The 16,631-nt window shown below is 46.4% G+C and overlaps 6 protein-coding genes across 6 annotated transcripts; 2 read left to right on the top strand and 4 right to left on the bottom strand.

The window, feature by feature from the left end:
• Nucleotides 1–223: 223 nt before the first annotated feature.
• Nucleotides 224–1,829, bottom strand: N7495_005859 (uncharacterized protein; the record flags this gene model as incomplete). The annotated part of the gene is made up of 4 exons (XM_057208510.1): nt 224–427; nt 897–1,023; nt 1,088–1,387; nt 1,459–1,829. The coding sequence occupies 4 exons, from the start codon at nt 1,827–1,829 to the stop codon at nt 224–226; spliced, it is 1,002 nt and encodes a 333-aa protein (XP_057062284.1).
• Nucleotides 1,830–2,132: 303 nt separating this feature from the next.
• erg24B (uncharacterized protein) lies at nt 2,133–3,755 on the top strand (the record flags this gene model as incomplete). The annotated part of the gene is made up of 3 exons (XM_057208509.1): nt 2,133–2,212; nt 2,262–2,566; nt 2,647–3,755. 3 exons carry the CDS (start codon nt 2,133–2,135, stop codon nt 3,753–3,755), a joined length of 1,494 nt encoding a protein of 497 aa, XP_057062283.1.
• Nucleotides 3,756–3,907: 152 nt separating this feature from the next.
• N7495_005857 (tRNA-specific adenosine deaminase) lies at nt 3,908–5,635 on the bottom strand (the record flags this gene model as incomplete). The annotated part of the gene is made up of 3 exons (XM_057208508.1): nt 3,908–5,336; nt 5,389–5,431; nt 5,488–5,635. The coding sequence occupies 3 exons, from the start codon at nt 5,633–5,635 to the stop codon at nt 3,908–3,910; spliced, it is 1,620 nt and encodes a 539-aa protein (XP_057062282.1).
• A 715-nt stretch (nt 5,636–6,350) lies between these two features.
• N7495_005856 (splicing factor 3B subunit 5 family protein) lies at nt 6,351–6,674 on the top strand (the record flags this gene model as incomplete). The annotated part of the gene is made up of 2 exons (XM_057208507.1): nt 6,351–6,593; nt 6,657–6,674. 2 exons carry the CDS (start codon nt 6,351–6,353, stop codon nt 6,672–6,674), a joined length of 261 nt encoding a protein of 86 aa, XP_057062281.1.
• A 381-nt stretch (nt 6,675–7,055) lies between these two features.
• N7495_005855 (uncharacterized protein) lies at nt 7,056–9,167 on the bottom strand (the record flags this gene model as incomplete). The annotated part of the gene is made up of 1 exon (XM_057208506.1): nt 7,056–9,167. One exon carries the CDS (start codon nt 9,165–9,167, stop codon nt 7,056–7,058), a length of 2,112 nt encoding a protein of 703 aa, XP_057062280.1.
• Nucleotides 9,168–11,211: 2,044 nt separating this feature from the next.
• N7495_005854 (uncharacterized protein) lies at nt 11,212–12,234 on the bottom strand (the record flags this gene model as incomplete). The annotated part of the gene is made up of 1 exon (XM_057208505.1): nt 11,212–12,234. The coding sequence occupies one exon, from the start codon at nt 12,232–12,234 to the stop codon at nt 11,212–11,214; it is 1,023 nt and encodes a 340-aa protein (XP_057062279.1).
• Nucleotides 12,235–16,631: the final 4,397 nt, after the last annotated feature.

Here is a 16,631-nt window from a genome sequence, read left to right as displayed (position 1 = left end):
CGGATTGTTTTTGTTCTTGGTCCTTCTATAATATCGAATTCAACATCACTACGGTTTGGGTTTACTGCACGTCGCTCGAGGGCGAGTGAGTCTTTTGGACAAAACTATATAGAAATACTCTTGGCATTGAGGTGGGGACCTCGAGAGTCCCCTCAAACATTTTATAGAAACCAGTCAGGCCTTTCCATGACGATGAAGATAACTAAGTAGCTGGAACAAAGATTCAATCATCCCACTGCTCATCAAGCTGATCAATCAACTGATTTTCGGCTTCCACGTCCCGTCGTCCACTAGACACTCCGCGGCCACCAAAGGCACCAATCAAGCCACCACGACCATCCCCAGCTTGCGTATAGTCACGGTGTGATGGCGAACGCTTAATGCGAAGGCATCTCCCCAGCGACGAGAAAAGAATGACAAAGATATCCTGTTTCACAAAAGAGGCTGATTAGCATTTTCATTTTTGATATAATGGCAGAAAACATGGTCTCGAAGGCTAGATGCAAAGCACTTGGTGTAAAGTATAAAATCGAGTACTTGGAGCTGTGAATATCTAAGGTGTGCGCAATATCCAGCCCCAAGCAGTATCAAAAACGATATATGAACCAACGCTTCTCATGCGGAATGAACATAGAGTGTCTAAAGTCGTGTTTGTACATGTGGGAAGTGGGTGGGAAGTGAGAATGCGACAGTGACGAGTGCGAAATGGATATAAACGAGCGAATGTAAAGAATGTAGAACAAGTATGCGGGTTCTTTCCAGTATTGAGATCCAGACCAGCTGAAGTAAACTCAATCTAATCGTGAGACTGGAAGGCCGAGCTTGTTTGATTGCTTACGTCTGTGCCCACTGTGCCCGCGACGAGACCGACATGGGACGAAGAACAGGAGACTTACTTTGATAAAATCTAACATTCCAGCCCATAAGCTAAAATTGGGACATTGGCGCCAACCGCGTTGGTGCATGACTGTTCGCTGGTAAGCGCAACCACCGATCAGGTAGACGGCTACAGCTATAAGCATACTGGAAGAGATTGTTAGTAAAGTTTGACACCATTGCACAGAGTAGCTGAGCGAGAAAAGCTTACATTACGCCAAAGACTCCTCCCGGTCCTAGTCCTCCGGCGTTGGGATCAACAGCAGTACCACCACACGCAGCGGAGCTTCTTATTTCGAAGTAATAGCTACACGAGTCCATGGTACCGACGAAAGATGGAGTAGCCAGGGAAGGCAAGGCGTCACGATCGCAGAGGAAAGATAGGATGGTGGATTTGGTGCGTTTGGAAGTACTGGCGTTGTCGGTGTTGTAATCGTCTGGGCAAGGGGACCCATTTGTATAATTCAAAACAAGCTTGCGACCCCGGAAAAATGGATCTGATGCCTGTTCTCTACAAGATAGAGCAGAGTCGATTAGTATGCGGCGGATTCAAACACCAGCTAGCTGGGAGAGTTGTTGTACCCTATCGAATATACTTTCCCGGATTGTTCGTAATATGCGCTGATATTACTCCACCGAGACGATGGCACTCCAACCACGTCCGTAACATCTTCGATAACCGGCGCACAGATGTTGATAGTAAAGTTGGCATTGTAATCGTGTCCTTTGGCATGCCAGCTGTCGTCGCGGTCGTTTTGGTGAAGCTTCTTGCCATCCTTCAGCTGGGGAGGTTGCAACGAGATTGCACTCAGGTCGAAGTAGAGACCGCTTGCTGGTGAGCGTGCTACACATGGCGCATCATCAAGATGAGGGTGATCGGTCGCAGCGCCGGTCAATCCGAGAAACGAAGATAAGAGGAGGAGTGAATAACGAGCAGTAGGAGCCAGCTTCATGGCTGCGAAGGGATGAAAGAGAAAAGAGATCGATAAGTTTCGCGCGAATGGTAAAATCAGAAGGAAAGTCTTAGGTCTATTCAAAGATTGGAGTCCAGCTCTCTTAGGTAATGTTAGAAAAAGAGGAGAAAGATTGAAACAAAAGAAGGATTACGTTTCAACGCTCGCAAAGTTCATGCGGAGAAACGCCGGCCTCCGGACGGGACCCGGTGTCGTACGTAATACGCCCAAGCTCCAGGTCCTCCAGGCTTCTTCTTATTCAATTGCCCTTCTCCACAGCCGTAAATCAATCAATTGCTCATCATGGCTTCCAAAAAGGCATCTAAGCCTCAGATTCTTGTCCAGCCTGTCCCTGAAAAACGCGGCTATGAATTTGGTGGACCGTATGTTTTGTTTTACCCCCGTTTTTAATGCACGTATTAACAGTAACAGTCTAGGGGCTTTCGGAATTGTTTTCGGTCTCCCAATTCTCGTGTATACCTTTACATTTGTCTGCAATGATATTTCGGGATGTCCTGCCCCCTCGCTACTGCATCCCTCTACCTTGACCCTCAATCAATTGAAATACGAAGTGGGATGGCCAGAGGAGGGTATTGCAGGACTATTTGACCTCCAAGTGACACTCTGGACCCTGAGCTACTATGCTTTCAGTTTGTTTATGCAGATCTTCTTGCCTGGTCAGGAGGCTGAGGGCGTTCCACTGGCATGTGGAGGAAGACTCACATACAAGTTCAATGGTATGGGGATAAAATCTAGCACGCCACATCGGGCATTACAACACCTGGGCTGTGTCTCACATTGCTAACTGTTCGATTAGCATTCCCCTCTGCTATCGTTATTCTCCTAAGCTTGGCCATCGGAACCTTCATGCAAGGTGCAGACTTCGTTGTCTGGACATTCCTATGGGACAACTACACCCAGGTCATTACAGCAAATCTTCTAATTTCGTCAACAATTGCGCTGTTCGTCTATTTCCGGAGCTTTACTGTCCCCCAGCCGGGAGCACTTAATGCAAATCTCCGTGAGCTAGCACCGGGAGGTCACACCGGCAACCCGTTGTATGATTTCTTCATTGGCCGTGAACTCAACCCCCGTATCCGTCTTCCCATTCCATTTGTCAGTGAAGCATCGCGCACGGTTGATATCAAGGTTTTCATGGAGATGAGACCAGGACTGTTGGGTTGGACAATCCTGAACTTGTCTAACGTGGCCCACCAGTACCGGACTCACGGCTATATTACCGATTCAATTCTCCTGGTAACCGCGTTCCAGGGATTCTACATATTGGATGCCCTGTACATGGAGCCTGCTATTATGACTACTATGGATGTGATCATGGATGGATTCGGCTTCATGCTTTCGTTTGGTGATGTGGTCTGGGTTCCCCACGTTTACAGCATCCAGAGCCGGTATCTCTCAGTTTTCCCTCTCCAGCTGGGATGGACCGGTGTAGCTCTCGTGCTGAGTGTCACCGCGATTGGATATTCAATTTTCCGCGGCGCCAATAACCAGAAGAACCGTTTCCGTACTGACCCCAACGACCCCCGTGTGAAGCACATCAAGTTTATTGAGACCGCTAGTGGATCGAGACTGATGACATCGGGCTGGTGGGGCTTGGCGCGTCACATCAACTACCTTGGTGATTGGACTATGTCCTGGGCCTACTGCTTGCCTACTGGTATTGCGGGTTACGCCATCTTCGAGGGGATCAACCCTATTACTGGAAAGCTTGACAAGCAGGCTGTGCAGACCCCCGAAATGCGAGGGTGGGGTATGATCCTTACCTACTTCTACATGCTGTACTTTGGCGTTCTCTTGATTCACCGTGAGATGCGTGATGAGGAGAAGTGCAAGAAGAAGTATGGAGCGGACTGGGACCGCTACACCTCTTTGGTGCGAAGCCGAATCGTCCCCGGTATATATTAGACCGGCTTCATATCACCCTGCTGAAATAAGAACCGGGCGACAGTCGCAAAGGTTTTCGGCGACTTGATTACTCATAACTTGTATATCTTTTAATTGGGCGTTGCGATGAAGGAAAAGCAAGAAAACTTGTAATATAGATTTCTTCTAGTGTCTTATAGACCAATCTTTCGTTTTTTACTACTACTTGTAGTACTATTGAGAACCGTTAGGTCCCAGCCCTCATCGCCTGTGTTGGGAACCCATCCCTTGAGGACTTTCTTAGCATCCCGTAGAACCTCTTCACGCACTTGGAGAGGATCTGCCCAATCAGTCCCCGCTTGCTTCAGCTCTGCGTATGAATTCGCTTTGCTAATTTGCTGCTTGGCAAGGAACCCGTGAAGCTCTTGAGCAGGAACTGATTCAACTAGCTGGTTCTGAACTTGAGTATCCTTCAAATATTTCTTATATCCCTCAGAATCGACGGTTTCTCTGAGAAAATTCCATAGCCTGGCACGAGAAAGTGACGAGGCACCTCTTTGGCCGCCTGAAAATGCCTTGTTTCCCTGCTTCACGCCATTTATGATAGTTTCGTAAAGTCCAGTCTTTGAACGAAACAGCGTAGGTAACTGCGTACTTCCAGGTAACAACAAGCTGACATGCGGGTACGATGATGCGGCTGCCCACACTGTACTGACATTACCAGGTCTTCTTTTCTTGGGTAAGACTGTCTGGCTGGTCGAATCACTGCTTTCTTCTATTAAGTTTGCATTCTGTGGTGTACCTGTCTTAGGCTTCGCAAATTTCCAGAGTAGAGCAATCTCCTCCGCAGCTACAGACAGAATATTAAATGGGCGGAACTGGTAGCCAGTTTGACTCTGAGTCTTCTCACTGGATATTTGACCAGGCCAAGACCGACCCTTGAGATCTCTCATTCTACCATTCTCCCCAAACGCTCTCTCGCAAGCGACGTGGCTGATTTCATCCTCAGGAAGAACGAGACCGGCAAAGTATGCATTTGAGGTAGGAGCAATGAAGCGACTGGTCTGACAAGAGAGCAAGGAAGAGACCTGCCTCAGAGCTAGCTTGTCAGAGCAAGATTTGCTTCGAGTGGATTCTGCGTCCATCCGTGCTGGCTTGCGACGAACAACACCAAGAAGGGAAAAGTGCGCTCGACCATCTAGCATATCGCCTTCGGCAAGTGTGTCATCTTGTTGAATATCAGAATTTATATGAACTTCCCGTCTTACCTCCCATGGTGTTGCGTCTTCTTGTGAGTCCATACATAGCTCCATACTTCCATCGCCACACGGGGCGCAGGTGCAGTACATATAGAACTTGACGTCAGGTTGGATCTCAAAGGGTGGCCAATCTATTGCTGATTTTTCCACTTGGTCTTTCATATCTCTTCTTCGTATGAAAGGTGACTCGGTGATAGAGCTTTTCGATTCTGAGTTTGATATTTGGCTGTCAAACATGCCTCGACATTCAGTCAAGAGCCAGTAGTTGAAGGCGCGAATGGCCAAAATCTCCGCGTGGCAATCATGCAAGACAAGGCCTTGACAGCCAGGTATCTGGGATGCCGATAAGCATTTTGCCCCGCTCCTGTAATATAATTAATTTTGATATTTTGACTACACTTTGGATATGTGCATACGTGATGGCTAAACATGTCAAACTTTCCAATGGGGTATTTTCTCCTGTAGTTCAAGAACTATTGAGTATGACTTTTCACTTAAATGAATTTTCCAATTACCTTTGACAGCCACAATTCCAGTCAATGGAATCCATTCTCTTGAGCCATCATCAAAAACATTTGGTTTATTGCGCGCTGGCAATGCATCAAAGTGTGAATGAACCAGCAAGGCTATCCTAGATGGCAACGGCACCGTAGAAACAGGCATAGATATTGCAATTTGGATGATTGGAAATTCTAGACCCGAATAAGAGTTGCAAAAATCATTTTTATATAAAATTATTAAAAAAAAAATGGTAGGAATTGGGAGTAACAATCTGCGGTAGGACAAGAGATGAGAAAATATGGTGCATTCACCGCCCTCCAAAGATACGATATGAATTATTCTGCCACGCCTTTACGCTTTGAAGCTTCAACGCCATATGATCTCAACCCTCCAAGTATGATGTCGCTCGCCGAGAACGTAGCTCAAGGCAACGATATTCCATGATGTAGTCGCCGCACTGGTCTTTACGACCTACCCCGTGGACCTTTAAAAGCAGTGATTTCCCCACTTTCATTCCTCTTTCTTTTTTCATCATCATCTTTATGCATGGGCTTTCTGTATACCAGTGAGGATAAATCCGAGGTTATATATTGCTGACTGAAAGCTATCAGTTATACCTATCTGGTTGCCTTCGCGGGTAGCCACGTAATTTTTGAAATCAAAATTGTGATTTTATCACTTGAGACTTCTGTCTACCTTTTTTCATTGCTTGACAGCCCTTGTTGGCTGTAGGTAGAGAAGAGATGTTGAAAGCCCATCGTCTTTATCATTCCGTCTTATCGATTTAATATCACGTGACCTTAATTATCATCTCCAGATCCCGACATCCTGTCAAGCGCCTCTCATCCACAAGCAATCAACTATCCTAGTACTCAAAATGGCCGACAAACTCCGAACCCTCCAGAACTTGGAGTCTCTACAGACCCGCTACATTGGTACTGGTCATGCCGATACGACCAAGTACGAGTGGACCTCCAACATCATTCGTGACAGCTACTCTTCCTACGTCGGCCACAACCCGATGTTGACCTACATGTCTATCGGTCTGGGTCAACCCAAGGAGAAAGTCCGGGCAATGATGCTTGAGAAGATGGTTCGAGGCGCTGGAAACCCTCCAGAGGTAATTGTGGATTGAATTCCCTGGAAATTGAAGATCTTGTTCACTGACCTTTTTGGGTATCAGGCTCCGGAGGACCGATGAATTCAGCTACTCCTCAGACTAGAAGCTTCTGCTTCAGGATCTATTCCATACGCACAGATACGAATATCATGCCAGCGGGCTTTCGGTTTTCGGGGCTGTGATTTTATTTATACATCTTGGTTCGAAGATTTGGATGGCGTTTTGCTGGCTATTGCAGTCCTTATTCTATTTATTTTCCCAAGGTTGGGTTTATGGCGTTTACAAGCTGATCAAAACACTACATGGCCCAGACGGGCGGGAGCAAAAATTTGAAATCTTCATAAATGAGTTGTTAAATGATAGATCATGCCCTGCTAATATCAATATCCCTAAATTCCATGATAGAAACAACACTGAGCGATGGTTCACGCTTGAGCCTAGCCCAGAAACCTGTATCACAGCTTAATGCTTCTCCGCCATTGCAACCAGCTTAGTATTCTCCGATTGCAGCGAAGCGACAATATCCACATACTTCTGGCGTTCAGCGCGTAATTGGGCGACCTGAGATTTCAAATCTTTCACCTCGCCACGCAGAAGCTCAACTTCGGATTTTGACTTGGACTTTTCCTCCTTGCCAACTACCTTCCGCTGTTTTGCTTGAATCTTGAGCGCAACCTTGAGCTGGGAGGCCTCAGTTTTGCGCAGCTGCTTCAGTAACTTAGCTTCCTCGTGGCGTAATTGCGAAGCCACTTTGTTTTGTTGCCCTGGTAGTTCGGATGGTGATGCGTTTGTTCTTGCTTGGGTGGGTGGACCACTAGAGACACTATGGTGGCTGCTGTGTCGGCTTTTCTGCGTTCCAGAGCTACTTCCTGGCGTTGAAGACCGGGTTTCCGCTGCATTTTTCAAGATACCGCTTTGGTTGTTTTGTATGTCGTCGATGTCTTTTTCTGGAGTTGCAGAAACAGGTTGAGGTGGGATGTGGAAGCTTTCCATGCTTGCGCGGACCGTGTCGAGTTTGGCGTCAATTTCACGTTTTCGGAGAGCTAGCTTGGCGAGCTCTTTTTCCTGGGACGTAAGTTTGCCGGACTTGCTCATTTCTATGAGATCTGGCTGACTGATGGTGTTCTGAACGACCCCGTCGACTAATGAAGTGCATGTATCGGAGTGGGGTGCGGATGACAGAGAGACTCGATCGGATTCATGGGGAGGGAGTGACATTGTCTCGGAAGGGTGTTCTGCGTCATTTGTCTCTGAGTGCAGAGCTTTTACTCCATCAGTGTTCGCCTCAGGCGATGTGGTGTTTAGTGAGCGATCAACCGAAAAAGATTGGGACGCCGAACGGTGGTGCGGTATAGGGATATAGTCGAGGATTGCTTGTGGCGTGTAGCGTTCAATACCAGTATTGAGTAAACCTGTCACGCTGGCAATGAGACCGTGATGAGAGGTATCGGAATCGACTGAGTCCAAGTCCGAATCGGAAGTGTCTTCTTCATCGTCATCAAGCTCATTTCCCGACTCATTAGGGACCAGCCCGGCGCCCTCTGAGGTCTCAGGATTAGCTGGCGCTTGCTTTTTCCGTTTATCTTTTTGAACAGCCCAGTTGACAAATTTTGCGGCATCGGCCCCGACACTGCTCGGGGTACCTTTGTCCACAAGCCATCTGGGGATGTTGCCACCGGGATCACTTCGTGTGACCATGATCCATTCGACCGGATTAAGCTCCTCATCCATATCAGCTTTTTCATCTGCAGGGGCTAAACTAGTCTTGCTGGAGCTACCGTCGATATTCTTCCTCGGAATCTCACGAATAAGCTCAATAGACTCATATTCACCCCGGACATACCCATACTTAGGCTTCACTTGGTCATGGTTACAGGGTTTGGAAATCATCATCCAGCTCCGACCAGGCTGTTTTGTGCCGCCAATTTGTAGAGCGTGATCTGAAGTGATGATCAAAGGAACAAAGTCGCGTGGCGCTGTAGGCTTAGGAAACTGCGCAGAGACGTGATAGACCATGACTTCAGCGATGATTGAACCATCTTCATCTTTCACTTCCACCGCCTCAACTTTCTGCTCAGCGCCGATACCACGAATGCACACATCAGGCACTTTGCCCTCTTCAATCTTCTCCAGATTACCCTTCAGGGTCTCGTCATACTCCATTGAAAGCTTCCTCCTCCACTGAGAGAACCCGAGACCCTCGTGCACGCTCCGTCTCCCAAACCAATGGCCGCCCCCGTCGTTCGAATTCAGCTTCCACACATGCAGGCCAAGCGGGTTATCCTTCGGCCCGCCCATCTTGATAGGCTTGCCCCATTGCTTTTGTACGGATAGAATCTCCGAATCGGTGTCTCCTACTCGAGCCGACGAAGGAACGACTCGCGGTGTTGAATGGGATTCGTGTGCATGGTGCTCCTCAGGTGCGTAGGTCGGAGGGTCCGGGAGGGATTCAGCGACAAGTCTACTCTTCTTGAAGATATCGCGCACGTATTCGCGGAGCTCGTCAGGCGACTGTGGAACCTTATCCCATGATACCGGGTTCATACATTGGAGCGCATCGTGTAGAGCGGCCATGGAAAACGTTGGATCCGGAGCCTTGGCCGTTTATTTGTGATAGAGGTTTATGGCCACGCAACCAGAGAGGCAAGGATAGGGGTTCGGACCTAGTACTTTGTACTTGGGGAGACTGGTCACTCAGTGGTCAGCAATGGAACCACCGGAAAAGCCATCCGAAACGGCTGACAGCGCATTGGACATCGCACTGCATATTGCGCTGCCGCATGCTTGATCAATAGGGGGCCATACCAAAATGAAGGAACGGAAAAGATTTCAATGTTTATTGAAGGGAGTCTTTGATCACAAGACCTGACCTTGGAAGCGGATCCAACGATAAACGCGGGGACAATGGGGTCGCGTTGAAATGAATATTTGTACGAAGCATGTAGGTACTAGAATAGGAGAATTTTGTAGCGAAGTATCCGAAATCCGATTACTTCCCCTCAAGGTGTGAGAAGTGGAGGAAGTCCTTGGAAGTACATGGGATAACGGTTCTTGACGTCATTCCAGTTTGTGGAACGGAACTAGTAATTACTAGTTGATCGATCTATCATCGTCAACATTCAAAGGAACAACCGGTTTTTTTGAACTTAGATATCTAGGTACGGAGTATATTTTGAATAAATATGACGATCTGGACGTTGTCAAAATTGTGGAAAATGTAGTTGAAATAGGGTTTATATTTGTAAATGGATGATTTTCTATATGAATCTGACACGTTCTAGATCTAGTATAAGGAGTAATTAACTAATTGATGAGTCGCATAAATAGTATTATTTAGCTAGTTTCGCGTTTGGTTAGTTACGATAGTTACTTATGTAAACAAAATTACATACTCAATTTTGCGACTATGTCTACTGGAAGTCATACTTGCATGCAGCTTTCATACTTGAATTTCAAAGATACATACAAAAAAGACAAAGAATGACAGCCAGCAAAAAGGGACTAGCCCTTCAAACAGACAAGAATAGAAAGAGAACCAGCATCTAATTCCCAGTGTCAGGATCAAAAGAACGAAAAATGGGCTCAATCAACCAGTGAAAGAATCCCCTGACAACTCGAGCTCATCCAAGTAAACGCTTAAACCCAGCCCGGATGAATTAGGTGATGAACCTAATATACTGACTATGGGGTTGAAGTTGTGAGATAGTTGAGTATAAAAGATAAAACATACCATTTGCACCACTCGCAGGGGTGGGATGTATCGAATATTCCAAGTCACGGACTTTGGAATAGTCTCAATCTCAGGTCCCTTCCTGCTCGGTATTCGCCGCAGGCGAAATCACCGAGTTCAACGAGGTCGATGGTATACTTCCCTTTCTGCTACCATCGATGCTCACGGCTTCAACCCATAGACAGCGGCAAAAAGGGGTAGTCAGGTCAAGCATGTCAAATGCTGGACATAACCACCCTTGTCACGTAAACATATCCCCGAAAACCCAATCAAGAGCTTCGCCAGTCCAATATCCAGTACTGGAAGGAAAGTCCTCGACAAAAACCATATCAAGGACAACAAGAAACGAAGCCAGTCGATTCTTATAGCCCATTGCCAAGCTTGTCGAGCCGTGACACAGAAATGAAAGATGTAAGATATCCCATGCCGCGAGGCAAATCCTGGTCTCTTTATGACATATATGCGGGAAACGAAAAAAAAATAGAGATAGCCGACCCGCCGCTTGTCGATGCAAAAAGAAGAAACCAAAAGGTGAAAAACGAAAGACGCTTTCTCTGGTAGAACGAACAGAACAAAAAGAATAATTCTGGAAATCGCAGATGCTGTCGGGAGCAATATTCTGCTTATGAATACAATGACGGAAGTATCACAAATGCACAGTCGAAGAACGCCGGGTCAAGAATGCCAATTAGTCGGAGGGCTGGATGGCCCGATCCATGCCTGATGGATGGGAGGTAGATCGATGGAAAAAACTTCCCCAAGTCAAACGAAGCCGAAAATCCCAACGAACTCTCGACGTCAAAAGGTTGCTCGACTCGGTAACTTGGGGCCGCGAGAGTCAGGAGGGACGAGAGTCGAGGCCATCGAGTCGAAGCTCCGAAGAGTGATTTACATGATCATACTGTAGGGTAAGGCAGCGGTGGAAAAGTCCCCCCAACCAAAGCCGGCCATGTTGGCAGCCGTAGCGCATTGCTGCAAGGGTTGCACGAGCATGCTGGGGAGCGGGAGGGAAGTGATAGCTGAGGTGGCGGCCATATTGTCATATGGCGAGTAGGCGGTGGTGAAAGGCTGGCTGTAGGACGGAGAAGGCGACAACTGATCGTCACTGAAAGTCATACTGGCCCAGAGATCCGGATTAGAATCGTTCGTGCTGGCCGGGGGTGGGCTGGGCGACAGTACTTTCCACGGCTCGATAGACGCGGATGGTGGGATCCACCAGGTTTCCGGTCCAGTCGAGCTGGGCAGCAGAGGGACTGGTCTAAGAACATCCACCACCCGCGGTGGCGGGGGCAGTAAAGGTACATAGAGACCAGTGATCGATATCTTTGCCTCTTCACTTAGCCCGCTTGGTAACTCTCCAGAGCCATCTTCCTCTAAGCCTTCTAGGGCTTCGGCGTTTGTTCGATACACGAACTTGTTAGCGGCTTGGATAAATTCATCCTGCAGTTTCTTGAGCTGGGAATGCTTCCCGGGCCAGTTCCACGTGCTTGCGGCGGTATCGACAGAATAGACGTCCTTGTGGAATTCCACCAGGGCTTCGATCGTCTCTGGTGTTAACTTAAAGGCCACCTCATTTCGTGAGACCATATCGACATGTACGACATATGCTTCGATATGGATCATCTGGAAGTTGAACAGACCCTCCACGAGTGGGTTCTCATCCTTTCGTAGCTCGGCTTCGGGTGCCTTGGCGAACATCATTGAGCATAGGGTCCAGATGGCGTTTTGCGATGACAAAGTCTCTGTCAGACAGCGAGTATGTTGCGTCACATTGTTGAGAGGACGCTTGACCCTGTTGACTCGTTTCAAGGTGGCTGTCAACCACGGCGCAACCTTCCTAGACAGAACGACATTTGGCGGAGACCGTGGCGCAAAGGCAGCGGCAGAAGAAGGAAGTAAGACTGTTGGCATTATGAATCTGTGTGAGAGGAAATACGTCCGGCGTTTCGAGATTGGATATGATATAAATGAATGTAGAATGGGAAAGTAATCATATAATGCAACATTCGCCCACACAAGAAGGAAGATCGAGTTATATTAAGATCGATCGCATACTCTAGTTTAGAGTAGAAAATTTGCAAGTTTAATATTAGTGCGAGCGAATGTGCGAGAAGAGAAGATCAAAGATAATTAGATATAAAAGAAAGTTACAATAAGAGAAGGAGTGGATGAGGGCTAGAATAAGAGGGGTGGGAAAAAAATGGAGTATGGGTGGAGAATTGAATTTGTAGATGTGCATTAAGACTAGGGCTTTTCAGTTTTTCAAGTTTTTCGGTCTCATTTGGCTTATTTGGCTTATTTTGGAGAGTATATGCAGGTCGATGGAGTCGGAGACTGTACGGTACAAGTAAGAAAACAGGCTCGGAATGCCCGATGTGGCGATATGGCAGTTGAAACAAACACTGTACAGCTCTCATCTGAATGACAATGTTTCATCAATCAAAAATACACAAAACTTTGATCGCACAGAATGGACCTCACATTTGACCCGTTGCACGTCCATTTTGGCCAGAAGCCTGCAAGATTCCCCAAACTGCAAAAGCTAGGAAGAGGAATAAAACTTCCGAAAAACAATAAACCATAAACAAAAGAACCCGGTCTTGGCTTCTGCAGATTGAGCATGAAGCATCAAGTATAAGGTTGCTGTAGATACCTAGGTACGGAGTACTGAGTACACTGTAATCCATACGAAGTACCTCCTTATTATTGGGTGTGGTTGAGGCAAAAGTGAAAATTACCATGAAGTATATAACTCCACATATACTTAGATAAGGAGTCTACAGACGTTAGAATTTAAATCTTGACTATTTTTGTAACGACTCTACTTTATAAAACCCTAAAATAATATAATATGCTAAAAAAAAAAGGAGGTTAGGGGATAGGGTTACAGCAAAAGCACTTGAAACTACTCGATTATTTTGTTATATTTTTATGTTATTTTAGACGAGTCGAGTTACCGGTATAGACTAAATACACACTAGAAACCAAAAACCCAAAAAGAAGTGGACAACCTCAGCTGATGAGAGTACGTGGGGCACAGACCTTAGGCCACTGCGCCTAAGATTCGCTGGCTGGGACTATCCGCCCGATGCACTCCCAGCTGAGAGATCCCTGTTCCGATCTGCCATTGGGCTGAGCCTCCATGGCCGGTCCTACGCAGACTTTGATGAGGCGCCCAATCCCGTGTATGGGTAACAAATACCAGTTTCCTAGTCCAGCCAGTCCAGCTTCTTCAGAGCTACCGAATCAGCGATTCCATCATCCCACAGTACACAAAGACGGGGCTTAAGGGCTTATCCTTGTGCAATCAGAGTTTTGTATTCCCACCCTGGATCTTGTCTTGCATATGAGTTTGATCATGTGAGCGTGGAGGGCGTCAATAATTGGGATGAGAGGCACTGGAGTGTGTGAAGATCCGAGACATCCCAGTTACCGGTTCGAACGACTCAAGACTAAGATGGAAATGACGTTCCTATCTTGCATTCGAAGTTGTGTTGTTTTATCCTAAAATAAGTGTGTACGGCTGCGCCTCACTCCGCCACCTCGTGTTGTGGCTATGCTTTATGCTTTATGTCACATGCGTCGATCTATACGTTTCAATTCCACAGCGCTTAGGGCTTTGGAAGTTCATTACCAATGCATTATCCTTGACTCTTGAACTGAATTAGAATCTTCTCAGTTCTACTGTTTCAAAACCGGGTTGAGGTGAAGCGTAACTAAGACATGCAGCCTTACATTTGATGGAGCTGCCTAACAGTTTGCAAGATTCAGACGCCATTATGGTTATACTCGGTAATATAGTAAGACTTGCTTTGTGATAATATAGTGTCATTAACACTCTTTGAATGTTTATTGAGTCATATTTTGATATTCTGATGCCTATGTATCAAAAGCCAGCTTAGCTAGTATAAAGTGGATGTCTAATAGTGGGTATGACTTGCTACCCTCCAGTGGAGTGGAAATTCCGTAGAATGACTCATGGCGGGGCTGCTTTCTGACAGTTTGCGTCTGCATCTGCATCTCTCTTGGTATTATCACCGATGATCTCGGAGCCACCTGCAGCCTGCAAGTTTCATGGCTTTGCATGAGTCCATGCTAAACGTTTATATCATTACTTAATTCGGACGTTTTTCCTAACATACTGACGCTTCTTTGGAGATATTGATCAAGCATTCCCTGGTTTGAAATTATTGAGAATGATAGCAATGCCACATGATATATCCTCGGGTCCGTAACAGCCGAAAACTTGTTATAAGCTTCAGTGGCAATATTCATGAATGTAACCTTGAAGTTGCTGCGATTGACTTGGTCTTTTACCCAAGTATTGTGCATGGACGCGCCAGACTTGAAACACTTGAATATACGCTGAGATGCCTACCTAGACAGGTATGCCAGGTTTTTCATCGCCAGGCGTTGCCGCATCCCGGGATCCCACCTACAAAAACAACCTTGAAGTTACCTAAGTACCTAGGGACCTATTTTTGCGAAGTTAGTTACTCCTCAATCGTTACTTCCTATTATTCCAATTTAGATCATTCTATCTGCCCAGGTGGGTAGGTATTTCCTAAATGCTGGGCTCCAGGTGCCGGGCTTAGATCAGCTGGTGATCTGAGCACTTGAGTACCAGGGCTTCGGGAGGTATACTACCCAGGTGGGTTGATAAAAAGTGATCTTTAAATAGCTCCTACAAAGGAGGTTACTATCAAGTTGTTCCAACCTTAGAAGGTCGAGTAAGAGTAGATCATAGGAGATAGACATCATTCCCAGGTGATCTTCAGTCCTGGAGATATTATTCGATCATCACCAATCGTGGAACGCTTCTGTGCACGTGCCTAAGTAGCATTCAGACCACCGGGCGGGATGTGCGTGATAAGCCGAATCATTTTCTGTAATGAGGTGATTTCAGTAAAAGCTTTGAAAGATAGGGCGAAAAGGTGCTATTCGATCTGTCCCGAAAGTCCTCCAAGGTTGGTGCCTTTCCACCTTTCTGAGGCCTGATCTCAACGTCCCCAGGTATCACTCAAGGTCGGGAAATGATGGATCTACCATCGGGAACCAGTTGCTGTTGAACACCTTTCCAAGGGTCCACGGCATGTACTTATTTTCGGTATCTTGAGAGTCGCACAGCATATCCACGTCGAATGTATCATATTATCTTGTGAAGTCAAGATTTCGATAGGTTGAGTGCGAAAGTCAGTAGTTTAATGTCTGCTGAGTGGATCATATAGTTAGCTTGATGGTTCCAAGGTCGGCTTGTAAGGTCAACTATCTAGGTAGGTCTTTTCTACCGTGATGGAGATATATGACCGGTTGCAGAAGATTGATACAAAGCCTGGTTGTTGGGATATAGCACTGAAATTTATCCCATTGAATATGGTGTTGAGGCCCGGTTAAGCTTACTTATGTCAATCCAGTGCTATGTTTGCTCTGTTTGTATGACACTAGTCACTAAGTAGATCAAGGTTTTAAGATCAAAATTGGAGTAGTATTTTATACCCGACCTCTGTAGTGCAAATGGTCAAATAGGAAAATACACAGCGGAGGTCGGGGGTTTGATTGCGTACTTCCATCCCAGCGTTGATGAAACTATCTAGGAAATAAGTAGGTCGATCTAGTTACTTACTTGTTCGCGCTCACTTCGTGACTTAGGTTAGTAATTACTTACTATTCACTATCAGGTTTCAGCAAATTCTTGTTTTTACTCTCACCTGCCGAGATTGATTCTTCGAAACAACGTGTTACTACCTTGTACTCTGCATATTCCCCAGAGGTTGAGATGAATGTCATATATGACTTCGGAAGAAAGTACCAGAGTTTGGGACGGGAATAAAAGATTCCAGCAGCAGAACGAGCGAATTACCGCACGTCTCAACAATCTCATCAGAGACAATTCAGAGCCTTATTATGCTTAAACCTGGAAAGTGGCCAACTTCTACTACACAATCGCAGTCTCGAAGCATGTACACACCTGGGCACCAAGACAAACACATGGATATATTGGCACTTGTTGACCTCTTGAAGTCGGAACGCGGCAGCATCTCTTTCGCCAGACATGATATGCTTGGAATGCAGATATACTAAACCTATGTACTGCATTAGTATAAACCCTGACTGAGACTGAGCGAGTAATCCCAAGAGGCCATTCCAAGGATGGAGGTCAATCAACATTCTCGAATAGAAATAGTTCGTAAAGCAGAAGTGGACTAAAGGGAGACCTGTTGCCGCATTTAGCCGAATAGGGATGAAGAGGATAATAGCATATCTACAGGGCTCTGGCGACCTCTGGTTTTTGGAATGAATGAAATATC

The sequence above is a fragment of the Penicillium taxi genome, assembly GCF_028828555.1.
Source record: "Penicillium taxi strain IBT 34144 chromosome Unknown utg000004l_segment0_segment0, whole genome shotgun sequence".
NCBI classification, from domain to species: domain Eukaryota; kingdom Fungi; phylum Ascomycota; class Eurotiomycetes; order Eurotiales; family Aspergillaceae; genus Penicillium; species Penicillium taxi.
Note: the sequence above shows the minus strand (reverse complement) of the source record. Positions and strands in the feature narration are given on the sequence as shown.